The sequence below is a fragment of the Scaptodrosophila lebanonensis genome, unplaced genomic scaffold (assembly GCF_003285725.1).
Source record: "Scaptodrosophila lebanonensis strain 11010-0011.00,11010-0021.00 unplaced genomic scaffold, SlebRS2 tig00000129-arrow-arrow-pilon, whole genome shotgun sequence".
In the NCBI taxonomy this organism is placed as follows: Eukaryota; Metazoa; Arthropoda; class Insecta; order Diptera; family Drosophilidae; genus Scaptodrosophila; species Scaptodrosophila lebanonensis.
In genome coordinates, this window is record NW_022060583.1 from 1,903,828 (window position 1) to 1,920,789 (window position 16,962).

The 16,962-nt window shown below is 38.9% G+C and overlaps 1 protein-coding gene across 1 annotated transcript in view; it reads right to left on the bottom strand.

Annotated features, from left to right (window-relative positions):
- Positions 1 to 6,173: 6,173 nt before the first annotated feature.
- Positions 6,174 to 16,962, bottom strand: part of LOC115628961 — a 77,058-nt gene continuing 66,269 nt past the window's right edge. The window contains exons 12-14 of the mRNA XM_030525237.1: positions 8,743 to 8,834; positions 7,666 to 7,858; positions 6,174 to 7,036 (exon numbers count right to left, since the gene is read on the bottom strand). Coding sequence (XP_030381097.1) covers positions 6,174 to 7,036; positions 7,666 to 7,858; positions 8,743 to 8,834 — 1,148 coding nt within the window. The remainder of the gene's footprint in view (positions 7,037 to 7,665; positions 7,859 to 8,742; positions 8,835 to 16,962) is intronic.

Consider the following 16,962-nt stretch of genomic DNA (forward strand, 5'->3'; position numbering starts at 1 on the left):
TAGAAATGAGTGCTTTATGATAATCCTCGTGTCTGATTTTACATTTTGCCCCAGAATGTGCGCACTTAATATTTAAGGTGGTAGGGAGAATTCATGGGTAAATTGGTCAGCTTTGCGGCTTTAATTGAATTTAAACTTTGTTGTTAAGTTTTAAAATATTGCATTAGAGATTTCTGGGCAAAATAACAGAGTATTCGAACATTACTCTTCGGTCAAGATTGGACATCATCTGCCTCCCAGCCCAAGTCGGGATGATAGCCTTGAGTGTCGTCAGTTTCTCCAGAGACGTCCTCCAACTCCCATAAGCTGCACAAAAGCCAACCCTTTAAAGGGACGGGAACTGTTAAGATAAAATGCAATAGAAGCCCAGAGAAGTGGTCTGCAATGAGGCATGGACAGTGTCCTATTTAACTCCTATTAGTCGTCAACCCCTGCTGCAAGTAGTTCCAAATTTGCCGCAAACTAATGGTTGCAATTAATACAGTAATAGTTAATATAATAGTCGGATTAATTGTTATTACATAGCTGGAAAAAATACAGAACGAATGTGCAGATTTTGTTGACTTGCCGCCATATTTCAAGAGCCTAGACAGAGTCTAATATTTAAATGCAACAATCTGCAGGATGACTGCATTTTTAGAGTGGCGAACAGAGGCAATTGAATTGGAAGCGATATGGAGGCACTAGTTGGCTTAAAAGGGAACTTTTTCGTTTCTGCCCAGCTGTTGCTGTTGGTAGTTGTGTTTGTGCGCGAACAAACAGCACTTAAAATTTTAGCTTGAAGTTGCTTTTTCAGGAACTTCGAGCCAAGCGTTTAAGGAAAACGGCAAAGAAATAGAGAGAAACAAAAAAAGGAGGAGGAAAAAAGGCGGAGGCAGAAGAAGGAAGAAAATCAGTTGTGTAAGGAGCAGCATTAGTTGGCTGGCCATATGGACTGACACTGCCACTGCCACGGGCCTGTGCGATGCTCCAGTGCTGATGCTTATTTTACTTTTATCTGCCCAGGCACGGTCTGTCCTGTAGTTTTTATTTATCGTATAACATTTTATTGTTGCGTGTTTGGGAGTGCTTTGTCTCTGCCTTTTTGTGCGCCCCCGCCCCGGTTCTCCCGGTTCATCCTCCGCAAAAGTACGCAATTGATTCGCTTTTTGTTTTTTGTCTTCTGACAGTACCATGTACCATGTTACATCCTTCTCGGCCACTTTATGAACTCTTTGGGTGTGTGTCGAGCGACCTTTCTTACCCCAAACTATTTTACAGCTACAGCCTCGACTTAACTTGGCTAGACTCCACTGAACTCAGCTCGGATCGGCTCGGCCCCCATCCCCCCATCCCCACTCAGCTATGCCACAGCCGCCGCCTTCTGTGCATAAATCTCAATTGTGTGGCATGTTCGTGCAAATGTTTTACTACACATAGAATTGAGCTTTTTTGTCTGGGTTATTAGCTATGTTAACATGTCCGTGCTCAGACACATGTATAGTATAGCTGTATGTGTGTGTGTGTGTGTGTGTGAACAACAATGTTTGTCTCCTTTAGGACACCCCTGCCTCAGACTTCAGGCATTGGATAGTTTACATTTCTCGCCCACCGATGACAAGAAAATACAGCATCAGTCTGGCGATAAAGTTCAACTTTCCCTCAACTACTCGTATAAATAACATGTGGACGCATTCATTTTAAATTCAAAATAATAATGTAAAGGTCGATTAGGTCGATTTTGGCCAACTCTGGGTTGCTAAAATACAGTTATCCCAGTCGGCTGCACCCTAAAACATACCTCAATGGCTATGATGCAGAATTAAACTCTAAGGAGCTGGTAAGGAAGATTTCGTTGCTTAGGTTTGGGTAAAAATGTCAATTAAACAAGTTTAATAAAAACAAACATCTCACTTCTTTTAAACAAATAATATTAATCTAAATTTTACTCTAATGAGATTTAAAAGAGAACTCTTAGCAATTTATCTTTTCAGTATCGACACAAATTTGCAATACACTTATTTTCTCCGTATTGATAATCCTGTTTTGCTTTAACATTGAAGCAAAAAGAATAAAGAAGTTCTGAGCCATTAAAGTTCTATACACATTCCATGTATATGTGTATGCCCCAGTGCCTTTACAACTTTCGCAACAAAAAATCGACGTGTGCATAAAATGTGCAAAAATTGAACCTAAAAGCCACCCATGACGATAAAAATTCTCGACTAACGCCGAGAGTTTCGTGGCGACAAGGCTTGTGTAAAACATGTTCCCTTTACAGGACGAAAAAAAAGTACCTGTACATTAGTGTGAGGTTTGGTTGCTTAGCGAAAAAATTTAAAAGCAGATTTTTAAATGCATTAAAATAGGTTTGGATTCGATTTTGAAAACTTGGGTTTGGCTTGGTAGCTTAAATTCATTTTTAATTTAAAAAACTCTTCAAAAAAGTGCTGGCAGAGCCTAAGCCAGTTCCAGATTCAATTGACGATTTGAAAGTTAAAGTGTGGACAGATCAACTTCTAAATTTGGGGATTATGTAGGATTATAGAAAATTATAAAATGTTGCAAAGAGTTCAAATTGTGGGAAGGCCTTTAAAGGATATGACAATATTTGATTACTTTATTTACTCGTTCATACAAGTATGTACATATAAGCATGGTCCAAACTATATAACAACGCTTCAATGTACTCGATGTGATATGGTTTCAAAGATAGGATATGCTTTTAATAAAATCATTGAAAAGCTGCTTTTTACTGCTCCAATGCCTGGCCCACCCCCCAGGCGACCACTTGCCTCGTCCTTCGTCGCTCGTCCCTCGCCGCCTTGACATCTTAGAGTAAGCTCATTAAGTCGTGGTTCTGCCACGGAGATGCCTTTTTTTCGTACCATTCCTCCATCGCCTGTGAATGTTCTTGTCTTTGTCGTTATACTTGTATTTGCTTTTGGTCTTGCCTGCTGCATTGGCTATATCTAGTTTATTTGTGGGGGGTGTGGGGAGGGGACGGCTTACAAAACGTACATTTATGTGTACATGTATAGTATATGGGTATAGGGACAGATGTGTGAATGTGTGTTTGTGTGTGTGGGTATGCGTACTCGGTTTTTATGAACTACCATGTACATTTAGTAAGTGATACATACATAATTGTAGTTTGTTAGTTAGCATATGCTCGATATACATATTGGTATGTAGTATATAGTATATACTTAGATATGTGGGTTTAGGTATATTACGTGGGCATATGGGTATATTGCACATATATTGTATACAGCACGTGCATATATACTATATGTTATACATACTTGTAAATGGTAGAAATATGTAATTTGCTGGTGTGCTTGTTTATATTTTTTAAGTGGTTGGCAACTAGCACCAACACAAAGAGCAGCTAACAGCTTTTTATAGAAGGTTCATTCAGTAATTTGCTTGATATTATCATTGATGTTGCTGTTCTTGTTTTTGTTGTTGCTGTTCTTGTTTTTGTTGGTACTAATAATATTTCTGTTACTGCTCTTCAGCATTCCCTGTAAACGTTTGTTTTTGTTTGTTTTCCTTGCCATCAAAAATGTTATTGCCAATTTTACGTTAATATTCTTCTTCCTTAGGTGAAATTTCATCAATCGTTTTAATGTGATTTTCCCATTACGGCTGTATATACTTGTAGTATATATTTTGTAGTTCTTGTTCTTTTCGTGTCATGCATATTGAATTTGAATATGGATTAGCATTCGAGTTTCAAAATCCTAAACAAATGCGATAAACAAATCAAAAATGTCGCATATTTATTTGGTTTTTGTGCATGATATCTACTCTAGATATGTATGTTTTACTTTCCTTCTTTTTATAGCCTGTACCCAAAGGGTGAAAGGCTATACTAGTTTTGTGCGCATGTATGTAACACACAGAAGGAGGCGTGGCAGACCCCACAAAGTATATATATTCTTGATCAGGATGAGAAGCCGAGTCGATATAGCCTTGTCCGTCCGTCCGTCCGTCTGTCCGTCTGTCTGTCCGTCTGTCCGTCTGTCCGTCTGTCCGTCTGTCCGTATGAACGCAAGGATCTCAGAAAGTATAAGAGCTAGAATAACCAAACTTGGTTTCCATATTCTCCTAAGACCGAGAAAGTACGAGTTTGAGTTTTTTTTCGATGCACCCCCCCACTCCCCCGCAATTCGTGTTTTTTCTTATAACTTCCGTAATTCTCGGAATTTTGAAATCAATTTTGGTAGGTACATCCAGTTAGTACTAATGTGTCCGTGTGCCAAATTTCATCATGATAGGTCAATTCTGAAGAAAGTTATAGCCATAAGTAAAATCGCTGCTCATGCGCTGCCTCTGTCGGCAGCGCTGCCCGCAGCTGTTGTTGTTGTTGCTGCTTTGGTTCAACTTTGTGCTGCATACATACACGCATATAAACACGCATAGGTACGTGATGTAAATGTATGCTGTTAAAACTAAACATAAACATATATTCTAATTTAATTTAATTAATTAATTCATTAATTTTTTTTAATAATTTAATTTTTTTTTTAAATTTTTTTTTTTTAATTTTTCTTTTTTTGTGGAGAGTACAGGCTATTTTACTGTCGGGCTTGCTCGACTGTAGCGTTCTATCTTGTTTTTATTCTTTATTAGTTTTGCTGGCCTTGGCTATTCAATTTAATTGAAAAGTGATGGGGTTTTTGTTTACGATTTCTTGTTTGCTGGTAGTACATAGCTTTATGTTTTTGGTTTATACTCCCATGAAACCAGGCGTAAAATTTGAAATAATCAAAAATAAAGATAAAGAGTAATCAACGTTTTCATAATTCAATTTCATGTGCAACGTTTGTGGCCTTACACCATTTGCTTTCATTATTATTGTTATTATTTTGTATTATTTGTATGTTCGGGTTGCCGCCGTTTGGCAATTGAAGTTGTTTGATTTATTTCTCATGCATTTGTTCTATTTTCCTTGTGTTCGGTTTTGTTTTTATTAAACAGTTGCCGTTTTGCCAAAAATTATTGTCCGCATTGCATTGACAAACGACGCGACGAGCACCAAAGAATTAAACTACCTACTATGTGAGTGCGTGTGTGTGTGTCCTTGAAGGTTGGATGTACATAGTACACATTAATAGGTATGTGGAGTTATGCCAGAGTATCCTCTGAATGAGGGTTTCGATATTTATCAACAATTTGCGTTTAAAATTTCTTTCTTTCTTTCTTTAAAATTATTGCATTAAAAAGCACAGGGACAATATTTTGATTATGTCAGTGCAAAAAAAAAATATACAGCACGTCCTTTAATAAGCATCCTATATAGTTTACAGAAGAAGACATAATTGAATATGTTCCCTACGTCCCAGTTGTCGCTCAGTTGTTATATGCCTTAGAATGATTTCTGATTTGCTTACCAACCCCATTAAAATCTATTCAGTCGCTTTAATTAAATTGCAGAGCCTTCAACAATTTAGCTGTGTCTCAGTTTCGATTTATTTTCAGTGCCACTCCTCCGCAATTGCTGTAATTATTTATCAGTGCATTTCCTTGAGGACCACAAGGACTCTCAGTTGACTAGCTACCAGGGCTTGGAGCAAGAATTAAAAAAAGAAGAAATTAAGTACAAATAGGGGTAAGTTGTTTCTATTTCAAAAATTCCCAAAACTGTAGCATTCTTTTTTAGATATTCTGAATAATACATTTCAAGTGTGTTCTATATACTTCTATATACGAGTATACAGGACACATGTTTGATGATACAGACAAGCGAGAACGGATCACCAAAGAGAGGCAACACACAGACTGTTGAAAAGTATAGAATGTATTATTTATTTATGTATGAAATACACATATGTATTATTAAATACACATATATAGACACACACATACACGCACACACATATCGTTTGGCATTTGCTTGGTCGCAATTTTTGATTTGTTTCGTTGTTTTTTTTTTTTTTAATTTTGTTGGTTTTTTTTTAGGAAATATGCAGATCAAAAAGAATTTCGGTTTTTAAATTGGCGCATTGAGTATCCGCCGCTTGAGCCCAAATGGGCAATTATCCCACAGAGGCAACGCTTCTCTACTGCTCTCTGAACACTACACATTTTCCCAACGCTCCCTGCTCTGTATATACAATTCTGCCCCGCATGCCCAATCAGTCTATGCCTCACTTAACTATCGTATCTTCTGCCTGGTCGCCTCTTCCTTAGATGACAAACAAATCGCTGCAGCTGGACGAGTTGCGTCGCTTCATGTTGATGGACTTCTTGAAGCGCAGCACCGATGACAAGAAGACCTTGGTGCGAGCCGTCAACTTGTTCACCACCTTGCGATTGCAGTCGCTGCGCCCACTAGCCCCCTCGCCTAGCTGTGCATCGTCCAAGGTGCGCGCATTCCTCTGCTGAAGTGCTGCTGCTGCTGCAGCCGCTTGAGCGGATGTAGAGGGCCCGTTGTCATAGGAATGCCTATTCTTGGAGGCGGCATTCGTATTGCAGAAGGGCGAGCGATTCCGCATGCCAGCGGCCAACATCTCGAACTTACTCTTGGGATTCCCCCCACTTGAGCTGCCGCCGCCACTAGCAGCGTGTGTCTGAAGGCGTTGGGCCTCAGCCTCTTCGTCCTCTAGCTCGCTCTCGCCCATCTTTAGTATACTCTCCAGATTGAGGGTGCGACGATTTTGCTTACGCACCTGACCACGTCCGTTCTTAGTCTCGGCGCCATTTTCGGGCACACCACCCACCGCACCCTCCTCGCCCTCGTCGTAGTCCAGCTCGCCGTGAAGCTCGTCGCCAGCCTCGTCTCCATAATCGTCGGGATCACCGTCGTCTCCCTGACACATGGACATCTGTCGCACAATCCGACGAGTTGGCATATGCATGCGTCGATGCTTTTGGATGGTGCTTTGTAAATTCAAGCGTTGTCGGTCCCGTTCGCTCAGCAGGCGTATGCGTTGCGGATTAAGCTTCACTTGCGCCACAATCCCCACCAGCAGCTCGTCGACATTGTGATCTAGGCCCGAGGAAGTCTCAATAAACTTACACGCTATCTCCTTAGCCACTTTACGACCCACTGCAAAAAAGTAGAGTGAGGCAAAAGTAGGTTTGAGAAGTGCGGAGGACAGCTCTTAAAACAATAATATAATATTATAATTTGAATTTATTTGGGGACGAGTGTGCATAAATTTAGGAATTCTATCTGCCATAAATTATGATATAATATATAATCGATCAAAAAATAAGCAGCACATCTGATGAAGAGTGCGATTAAAATGCACTAAATTAAAGCTCCGTCTAGTTTGTAACTTTGTAACATTTTAGTTTAAATTTATTTTCGAATAAAAGTAGAGTGAGGTAATGGTAGTTTTGAGAAGGGCGGAGGACAGCTCTTAAAACCATAATTTATAAGTTGAATTCATTTGGGGACGAGTGTGCATAAATTTAGGAATTCTATCTGGCATAAATTATGATATAATATACAATCGATCAAAAAATGAGCAGCACATCTGATGAAGAGTGCGATTAAAATGCACTAAACTAAAGGACCGCCTAGTTTGTAAATTTGTTACATTTTACTTTAAATTTATTTAACCAACAACCTCGCAGTTGCAAGTTCGACTTTGACTCTGTCTCCATGGTTACAGTCAAGAGTTTGGTGGGGTGGATGGGGTGATGGGCAGAGCTGTCTGGATAACTACTTACTTTGTCGGGGCACCTCGCGATGTCGTTCCAAATCCGTCTTGTTGCCCACCAAAATGGCGCCACGCGTCAAAAGCATTTCGTTCTCCTTCAAATACTGCAGGACCTTCTCGGCGGCCTTGAAAGTGCTGCGGTCCACCACCGAGTAAACGACGACGAACAGGTCAATGTTATAGGTGGCACAGAAAGCCTCGGTCTGTGTTGAATGGCAAGTGTCGCATGCCAAGTAGCACGAGCATCAAAGTGCCAAGCAGCGCGGGGCAGGTGGGGAAACGTGAAATGGAAAATGGCGTTAAAAGCGAACGTGTTAGTAAGAGCATTAGACAAATGTTGTGGTGCTGTCAACTAGTGGCTAACTGTCTGACTAGCTGCTGTTTTGTGTCTTTAAACGTGCTCTGTCGCCCCGTCGCCCCGTCTTGTCCAATGTAATGCAGTTAAGTATGCAACGCAAAAAGCGTGCTAATGAAATTTGCGCCACATGCGGGTGCCACATCGACAGCACCAGAACCACCACCAGCAGCAGCAGCAGCACAAAACGACGCAAGCTCTGACACATGAGCAGCCGGAGCCGCATCCACTTGGAAAAAACACATACATACATACACATACGTACACACAACTGCAACAGTTGCCGCTAACAATGTAATATACTGTGGCCTTTTTGCCACACACACATGCCACACACACACACACACACACACGCACACGCACACATTCATGCATACATACAAACAAGAAGTGTTAATGACATTTGACAAAAGTGTCACCGAACAGCAGCCAGAGCAGTTGCAGCCTGACCTCCAAACGGTAGCTGTGTAGGTGTGTGTGGGTGTGTTAGTTTGTGTGTGTGCGTATGTGTGTATGTGTGTGCGTGTGTGTGTGTGCGCTCAATAAAACATGCAACAGCACTTGACCCACAACTAGACAAGGCTTGACCTACTCAGCCAGTCAGGCAGCTGTCATAAGCCATCATCAATGGGCTGCACACACACACACACACACACAAACGCACACTAACACACACACTCACACGCACATATGTGTAGTACGAGCATACGCCTAGAAGCATGCACTACTTACCGACATTTCACAAGCTGGATGATCAATAATTTCCAAATCCGTTTCAATGCCATCGACCAGCACTGAAACCGTTTTCTGTCCATAATCATCGTCTGTTGCAAAGGAAGACAAAAAAAAAAAAAGAAAGAAAGGAAAAAGGAAAAGACAGAGCGTATTAAACCGCTAGAGAATACCTATGTGTACATATGAAAGGGACGTTTGTTCGAAGGCGTGTTAAGTTAAGTGCCTGTGGGTTAATGTGTGTAAATATTATTATATGATTTGGCCATGTGCAGCAGCACTCAAGCCGCAGGTGGCGCTCAATGGGGCTTGGTGGGCGCCCAGTTAGCAGCAGCCAACAACAATAATAATTCCCTCTTTTTTGTGTCATTAAAATCATCGGTTTTTCTTTTCATCTGTTTGGCTCTCAATTCAATTCAATTTGCGGTGAATGCAATCGATCGATGTGCTGCGAAAAGCGGCAGTTGGGGGCATAATGGTGGGCCACAGATTTTATTTCTGCATGCTGAGTCATTAAATTTAAGGTCCTTTGTTTATGGCAATCTGATAAAAAGAAAGTTCGAAAATGGCGTCTCAGCTTAACTTTTGATGAGCTTCGACAGCTGTGTGACATATGACGAGAAGTTTACAGCAGTTCTGAACCAAACATTAAACTCAGCAACTCAACTCATAAGCGTACACTTTGGAACTCTTTATTGGCAAACTTATTACTATTATTATTTAGCGCACTTATTAATAAATCAGTTAAGTAGAAACAATCTCCACAGTTTAATTATTTAAAACTTTGCTGATAGAGCGTGTATATCTGGGCTATTTCGGTTTCGTCGGTGACCTTTTCGTTCCACTGAACTATTTCCGTCCAAAGGCTGGCTTACTCAATTCTCCATATTTATCACCTTGAAGTTCTAATTTAAATTACTGCAAGTATGTCAGTGCAACAGCTCCTCATTATAAGAGCACTTGAGAGTCAGTGATTTGATGGCTACTCTATCTATATTAGAATGTTGTGGTCGGTCAGTGTTTGGTTGGGTCAGTGTGGTTCGTGATGCCCCACTAATTAAATTCCCATATATGTATGTATTTTCAAATGGAAACAAGAGAGAACGTTACAGTCAAGCCTGCTTAACGGTGAAATACCCTGTATCCCCAAAAATGTACTGTTTTAAATGCGCTAATAGCAGAATTGTTCCGCTAATTGTACGATTTCGGTGAAATTTTAAACAAAAGTTGTGACTTAGAAGAATCTAAATATCGAATTTGGTCAATGTAGGCGGAAATTGGATGGACATGTCTAGATCGATTTGTAATATTTAAGTATACTTTATACGGTACAGCGTATAAAAAGTAATATCAAAATATGTATATACTTGTAATTTACCATTATGAAAATTATGTTATAGTTATCACATTAGCGGGAAAACCAAAACGACTTCTATATATAGTATATAGAATCTCACGAAACAGGACTTTTCAATCGACGTCTGCAATAATAAGATACATCTTTTAACTGTTTTTGTAATTTCATTTTATTAAGCCGAAAATTGGGGTAAGAATAATGGCTAATGCATGATTAGCTGAACTGAGCAAAGAATATAACAAATTCTAAGATGCACATAATGATGTGTGGTTGGGTATGAAAAGTTTAGGGCGATATTAATAGCTCATCTGGGAGGTGCCTGGGCAGTCGGTTGCGGTCTGGTCTTAATCGCTCGTTGTAACGATTGGTCTTTTAACGACATCTCATCAAAACTTCAGAACAAAATAACACTACGCTTTAGACTATCATGTTCTGTTTGAAACGCGATGCGGATTTTCATTTATCTCGTGAATGATGACGAAATTCTTAACTACCAAAGTGCAGTCGAAAAAATAAAATTAAATTAAAATTATGAAGAATCAATCGAAATCTTTAATTAAGTTCAAGGGAAATTGAATGAAATTTCTCAAAATCAACGATTAACTTCATTTTTATAGCTCATCAGTGAGTTTCCTGACAACCAAAACAATAAAGATTGCTCACCATTTTCACAATTGAAATACCTCATTAAGGAGTCGAAAAAAGAGAAACACTTCTGGTACATTATTGTAATTGGTGAGAAAACATAATGTTCTAAAAGTTAAAAAGAGATGCTCCAACATCAGAAAAAAAGGTCAAAAGGGAAGAGAAGTTGAAATGTTTCCGGGAGGACATAAAACATTGGTTCAAACGGCCGAAGATGATTATTTTGAAAAGGTAAAAAAAATATATATAAAGAAATATAGTTTTATACATTTAAATAGGTATACGAGAATAACAAATTATTTTCTGAAAGAAATTTAGTAAAATTGTTCTCAGGTGACTCCCTGATTAGGATTAATATTATTTATCAATCAACGATGCAAAACAAAGAGTATTTAGCAATAGGACCGAGAACCATAATAATAAATTGTAGGTAATTTAAGCCGGTTACATCGCGCTCAATCAAAATAATTGCCACATTTGTGTTTTTCGCAGCTAAGTTGTTGTTGCTTGCAATCGGAAAGGAGGTATTGATTTTTGTTTTAAATGTACGTATAATTATTATTATTATTTATTAATAGGTAATAGCTGTAGGGCTTAGGAACAAAACAGGTTGTCAGGGCATGATAAATGGACAGACAGAAATACATACATTATTGTATTGGAAGGCATTTAGAAGAGGTACTAAATACAAGTAGCATGTAAATTTGTTCGAACAACATTTGTGCGTTACTTGACTAATTCTTCTAATTCCTGTTGAAGTGAATCAATCAATGTAATTTAATTTGGCAGTTTGCATCGCTCTTTGTGTAGGACTCATAATTCTTGGGCTCACTGGCAGGTACATCTGAGCTCACAGCTCACTGTGGCATATACATACATATAAGTAGAACAGCGAGCTCATAAATTTGTTGAGCCAATATCGAAGCTACCACAAGACTCACATATGGGGCATAAAGCCAAGTATGTGTGTGTGTGTGTGTGTGTATTACTAGCCCCTCCCCCTCCCTCTGCCTTCCGCTTCACAATTCCGACACAGCTGGGGCATTTGGCAGCTGGGTTCGCATGCGTCACGCTTATCGTCGTCGGCTTAATAATTTGCAGCGTCATTATTTGAAAAGCGTTGCGCTGCCTTAGCAACTTGGACTCTGCTACCAAACAAGTAGATAATGATGCCTTCTCCTCGTCCACCACTATCGCACTTTGTCTCTCTTTAGTCCAGCAACTTAATTTGTTTACTTAGTCGCTACTGTTGCTGCTACTGCTGCTGCTGCTGCTGCTGCTGCTGCTGCTGCTACCGCTACTGCTACTGCTGCTGTTGCATATTTAAGCGTTCATGCCAGCTCTCGCCTTTGTAGCTGTTAATTTGCATGCACCGAACTCGGAAATTCAATAAAGTAACACCCTAAAAGCTGAAGCCAGCACAAATTGCCGTCTACGTGCCGCCTCCTTAAAGGATTCCATGCCCATGCTTGCTGTTGTTGGTCCTAGTCGCTGCAGTCGCTGCTCATAGATTATGCTGTTCGTGTCAATTATTTGTGACACGCCTAATGGGTGGCTATTGTTTCATTTTTTTGGGGCGAGTCTATAGAGTGAGTGCTGCTCTTAAATCAATCACGCCCGACTTGGACTGAAACAAGCAAGTGAGAAATTAAATTAAAAGGCAAAAAGTTTTAAAATGTGCTCGCCCAAGAGCGCCCCAGAATGCAATTTGCATTCATAGGGCACGTGCAGCGAGCTCGAACTAAGGCTCTACTCTTGGTTTAGTGTGTGCTTTTTGATATAAAATTGAATTGTCAAACTTCTGCTTATACTACTTACTTGTATTAGCATGTGACACTTGCGTGCAATTCTTGTAGAAAGTGTATTTTAATAAGGTTATTTTTTAATATTGCCTTTGCCAGCTTTATAGCTTTCATCAAGATTGTAATATAATTTATTTGTACACCACACTCAACTTAAATTAACTTAAGTTCAAGTTCACGTTTTTTTTAAAGAGCGGATTCTGAGTGCGCCTTTTCATACATTTGGAGAACTGAATGAGATAACGTGGAGTAATCTGGCATGTTCGATAATTCTATGATTAAAATGTACCCACGAGTCGAGCCCAGTCCTTTGGCGTGTTTGCTTATATGTATTCCACAATTGATAATGCACATCATTAAATCATTAGAGCGATTAATAATTAGACAATTTGTTCGACCAATTGTGGGGAATTTGTTACGAATAAAGGTACAACAACCACAAGCGCTGAAATCCACACCCTCCGGGCTCTCATTTCCCTAATTCGCAGTAATTTCGATTTGGCGAAAACTGAATTTAATTACCGCACATTTGAAATAATTCGCATTTACGACGAGCATGAAGCGTACAAATTTAATCACGCACTTCATGGAATTAAATTATTATTTGATTATATGTATGTACATACATACATACATACATACATACATATGTACGTGTATGTACTGGTATGTGGCACGCGTTTAACTTTCTTTCTATTGTGCGTGGCAATGTAAAAATACATTTCAACAATGTAGAGCTGCTGCGTCAAGAAGCAAAGGCACAAATATTACTACATTGGAACATATTTATGTGCGTCTGTGTACATATTAACAAAAAAAAAAGGACATTTGTGACAAGTCTCATTAAGCGAACGATCGCAACGAACATGGCAATAAAAATCTGTATCTGTATAAAAAATGAATTTGCATAAAAGAAGCGCTGGCTTAAGGAGAACATGAAGCAAGAATTAACTGGAACTAGTACTTCAGAAGCTTGTGCTATGTTTAATTGTAGCTTAAGCCTAGTCGAAGGACGCATGAACACAGACACGAATAGACCTGCCTACACAGGCAGTGAAACACAGAGCAGAAGGAAATGCAAAGGCTGCGTATTTATGTACGTACATATGTTTGTACGTATGTATGTAAGTACGAGTGTGTACATAACATTCACAGTTACTTTGTTTCAAGTCTCACCGTTGTTTTTGCTGTTTTTGCTGTTTTTGCTACAAAGCCACAACAACAAACATTTTACTTATATTTTCTTTGTGGCTGAAGTGCTAATTAAAGCTGCCTTTTTTATTAGCTATTCGTGTGGGTAAGTGTGTAAGTGTGCAACGTCTTGTTGGCCCTCGCCTGCAACATTTGCAACAATTTCCATTTGCGCTCTGACTCCGACCTAAGCTCTTAATGCTGAGTGCTCCCACGGGGGCGCTTTGTTGCGCGCTACTTATGCCCTAAGTTTTAATACCCTACCTCTTAAATGAGAAAAGGATTGCAGATGCGAATGTAAACGAAGCATTTCACAATGTCAGAATAATATATAATACATGTTGTTTGTCAGTTTATGTATAAGTTGAGAATTTTATGCTCCTAATAAATATATTTATATTTCATTTCCAGAAACTGAGAACTCATCCAAACACTAGCAGTTTTTTCTTTTTACACCTATGACTCCAAGCAAGATCTATTGAGTTGATAAGCAAAAAGCAGATCAGAATTCAATCAATTTTTTACCCTCACCATATAATGCGACCAATTTGTTCAAAAAAATATTCTTTATGGTATGTCCACGTAGAACACGTACGTCTGAAACAGTGTTTGCAACAAAGAAGAAGCCATACATCTCGATTGTATTATATCTAACATGTGGTCTGCAAAGCTTCCTTATGGGTATTACAAACATGCACTCAACAAAGCAATAACCCCACACTTTTTAGTGAAGGGTACAAAGAAACTTTGTTTCGTAAGAGAAAGAGGCTCCAACTCTCATTTCTTACAGAATTGTTGTTTAAGAAATGCAGCCTAATAGCATTAAAAAACAAAACGTTGAACTCTGAATTTGTTTTGGTTGAATATACGCGTACTATGTCATCTGATGTGACTGTTTTTCCCGGTCCACGCATAATCTGTAACCACTTTAGGTGCAGTTTTTGAAAGGCAATAACGTAATTAAAATGAAGTCAAATATCCGATCCGCCGATACAATAAGTTCAGATAAGCCACAATGATCTTTTGGGTTGGGGTTCCACTGGCAGCGAAATGTAGAGCACATCTGTATTAAACGCTGGGCTTAACAACTTATTTCGTGGCAAAAATCTTTCAATCTCCAATTGTGTCGAATTATGACATATCTTGCCATGAACAAAAGGAATAGCATTTGGGTGCAGTCCATCCTGTTAGCCGATGCTCTTACTTGTAAGTGCAGAACCATTTCTAGTCATTTTTCCTCTATTTTTCGTAGTTATTTTATCATTTACAAACGACCTCCTCGGCCAGCTGCGTTAATAACTCGACTAACAGCACGCGAGCCCATCATCAGGAGGCCCAGTAGAGGTTGCTGCTGATTGTGTGGGTGTGTGCGATTGTGGTGGTGTGAGTGGGGGACTAAGAGGGGGTGGGGGGTGTGAGGGCAACTGGCTGTCAATGTGGGCGCGTCTATTGCTTGACTATTGCGTGCAGTTGATGCGAAAGGCCCGGACTAATGGCAGTGCACGCCCACATTTCTCTGCTTGCCACTAATATACACATACATACAAGCATACAAACACACATACACACATAGATGAATGTATGCATGAATGTGTGCGTTTCATTGTCGCATTGCGTACACGCCATGGGGGACGCTGCACATTAGGGCTACAGGTTTCAATGCATGGCAAATTGTGGGCTCAGGAGAGTGTTGAAAATGATAGTAATTGATATAGATGCTCAGGCCTTTGTATGGACACATACTTGTACGAGTACAACAACTGCAGTTCAACAGCCAGAAACAAAATTTAATTGAAGTGGAATAATCAACTCGACACCAATTAACACCACACCTTCACAATTATTGTTACACAGTTGCTGCTGCAATATGTATTATCCAAACAAGTCACACTTCAAGTTAAATTCAAATGTACAACACAAAATATGGTGAAGAAATATTTTCAATCACAGTTAAATTACGCTTAAATAATAATAATAAATAAACATAATAAAATGTATCTAATACAAATTAAGTAGGTTAAGTAGGCTAATCAAATCACTTTTCATTTCACTATCTAGGAAATTTAATTTTTGTGACTAGTGCACTAATTTATAAGAATATTTCATGTCGCACTACGAACTAATATTAAATAAATAAATAAAATCAAATACATACATATATTGGAATTAAATATATTAAGATCTCCAATAACTGGAAAGATAAATATAGCTGAAATATGGCAATAAAAATGCACCGGAAATAAAAATGAGAGGCACATTCAGCTGTGGGATGTGCAGTTGAAAATCAATTCATTATTGCTGCTACTTTGTTCGCGACAGTTGACTTGGCAGTTTAATGTTTCATTATTAAATGTTGTTTAATCACTTTCTGCATATAAGCCATAATGGCTAGCACAGAGCACATTTTATGACAGTTAATCAACGTTTTACACTATGAAATCAGTTGTGTAAATACCGTACCGCACGTACCTGGCGGGGCTTTACATAAATTACTCAAATAATCCCAATAATTCCCCTCATTTGTATGAGCTTCCTCACAAGCTCCATGAAGCATTACTCTTGTAGTTTTCCGCATGTCTCTCTCCAATTTATTATAATTATTAAATGCAAATGATAAATGTGTGATTAACGTAATTTCTGGAGAAGCATCGGAAAGTTCAAAAGTCAAATGCATATGCATAAAATGGTTTCCAACTAAATGCAATGCGAAATCAACCACAATTTCACAATTAACTTGCATTAAATTAAAGTTGGAATATTAAAAAAAAAGATACTCAGAGAGCAGTCATTAAATTAGTTTCAGTGGAAATTTCAACATAAAAATACGAAACCATGAATGCGGAAAACGGATAAATACAGACTACCCACGCAAATGGCAAGGAGACCAAAAAAAGGGCCGTAAAACGTGTAAATGGACGTACATCTACTTGTATAAGCACTTTGAGATTATAAAGTTTATGATTAAATTATTAAGTAAGCTGTTCTGCGCCCACTTCTACCACCTTTCCAATAGCATGCATACATACATATGTATGTATGTATGTATGTATGTATGTATGTGAATATTCACGTCCACACAAATGCAAGCATGCGCGATTATTGTCACAGCTTCCTCAATTATTCAATTATTTAATTAATTTTGGCAATGCTAATGCTGAGATTTTGTTTGTCAATGTTTTCGGTGGGCGTTTTCTACGCTTGTTCTAGTCACAGACATATAGACAG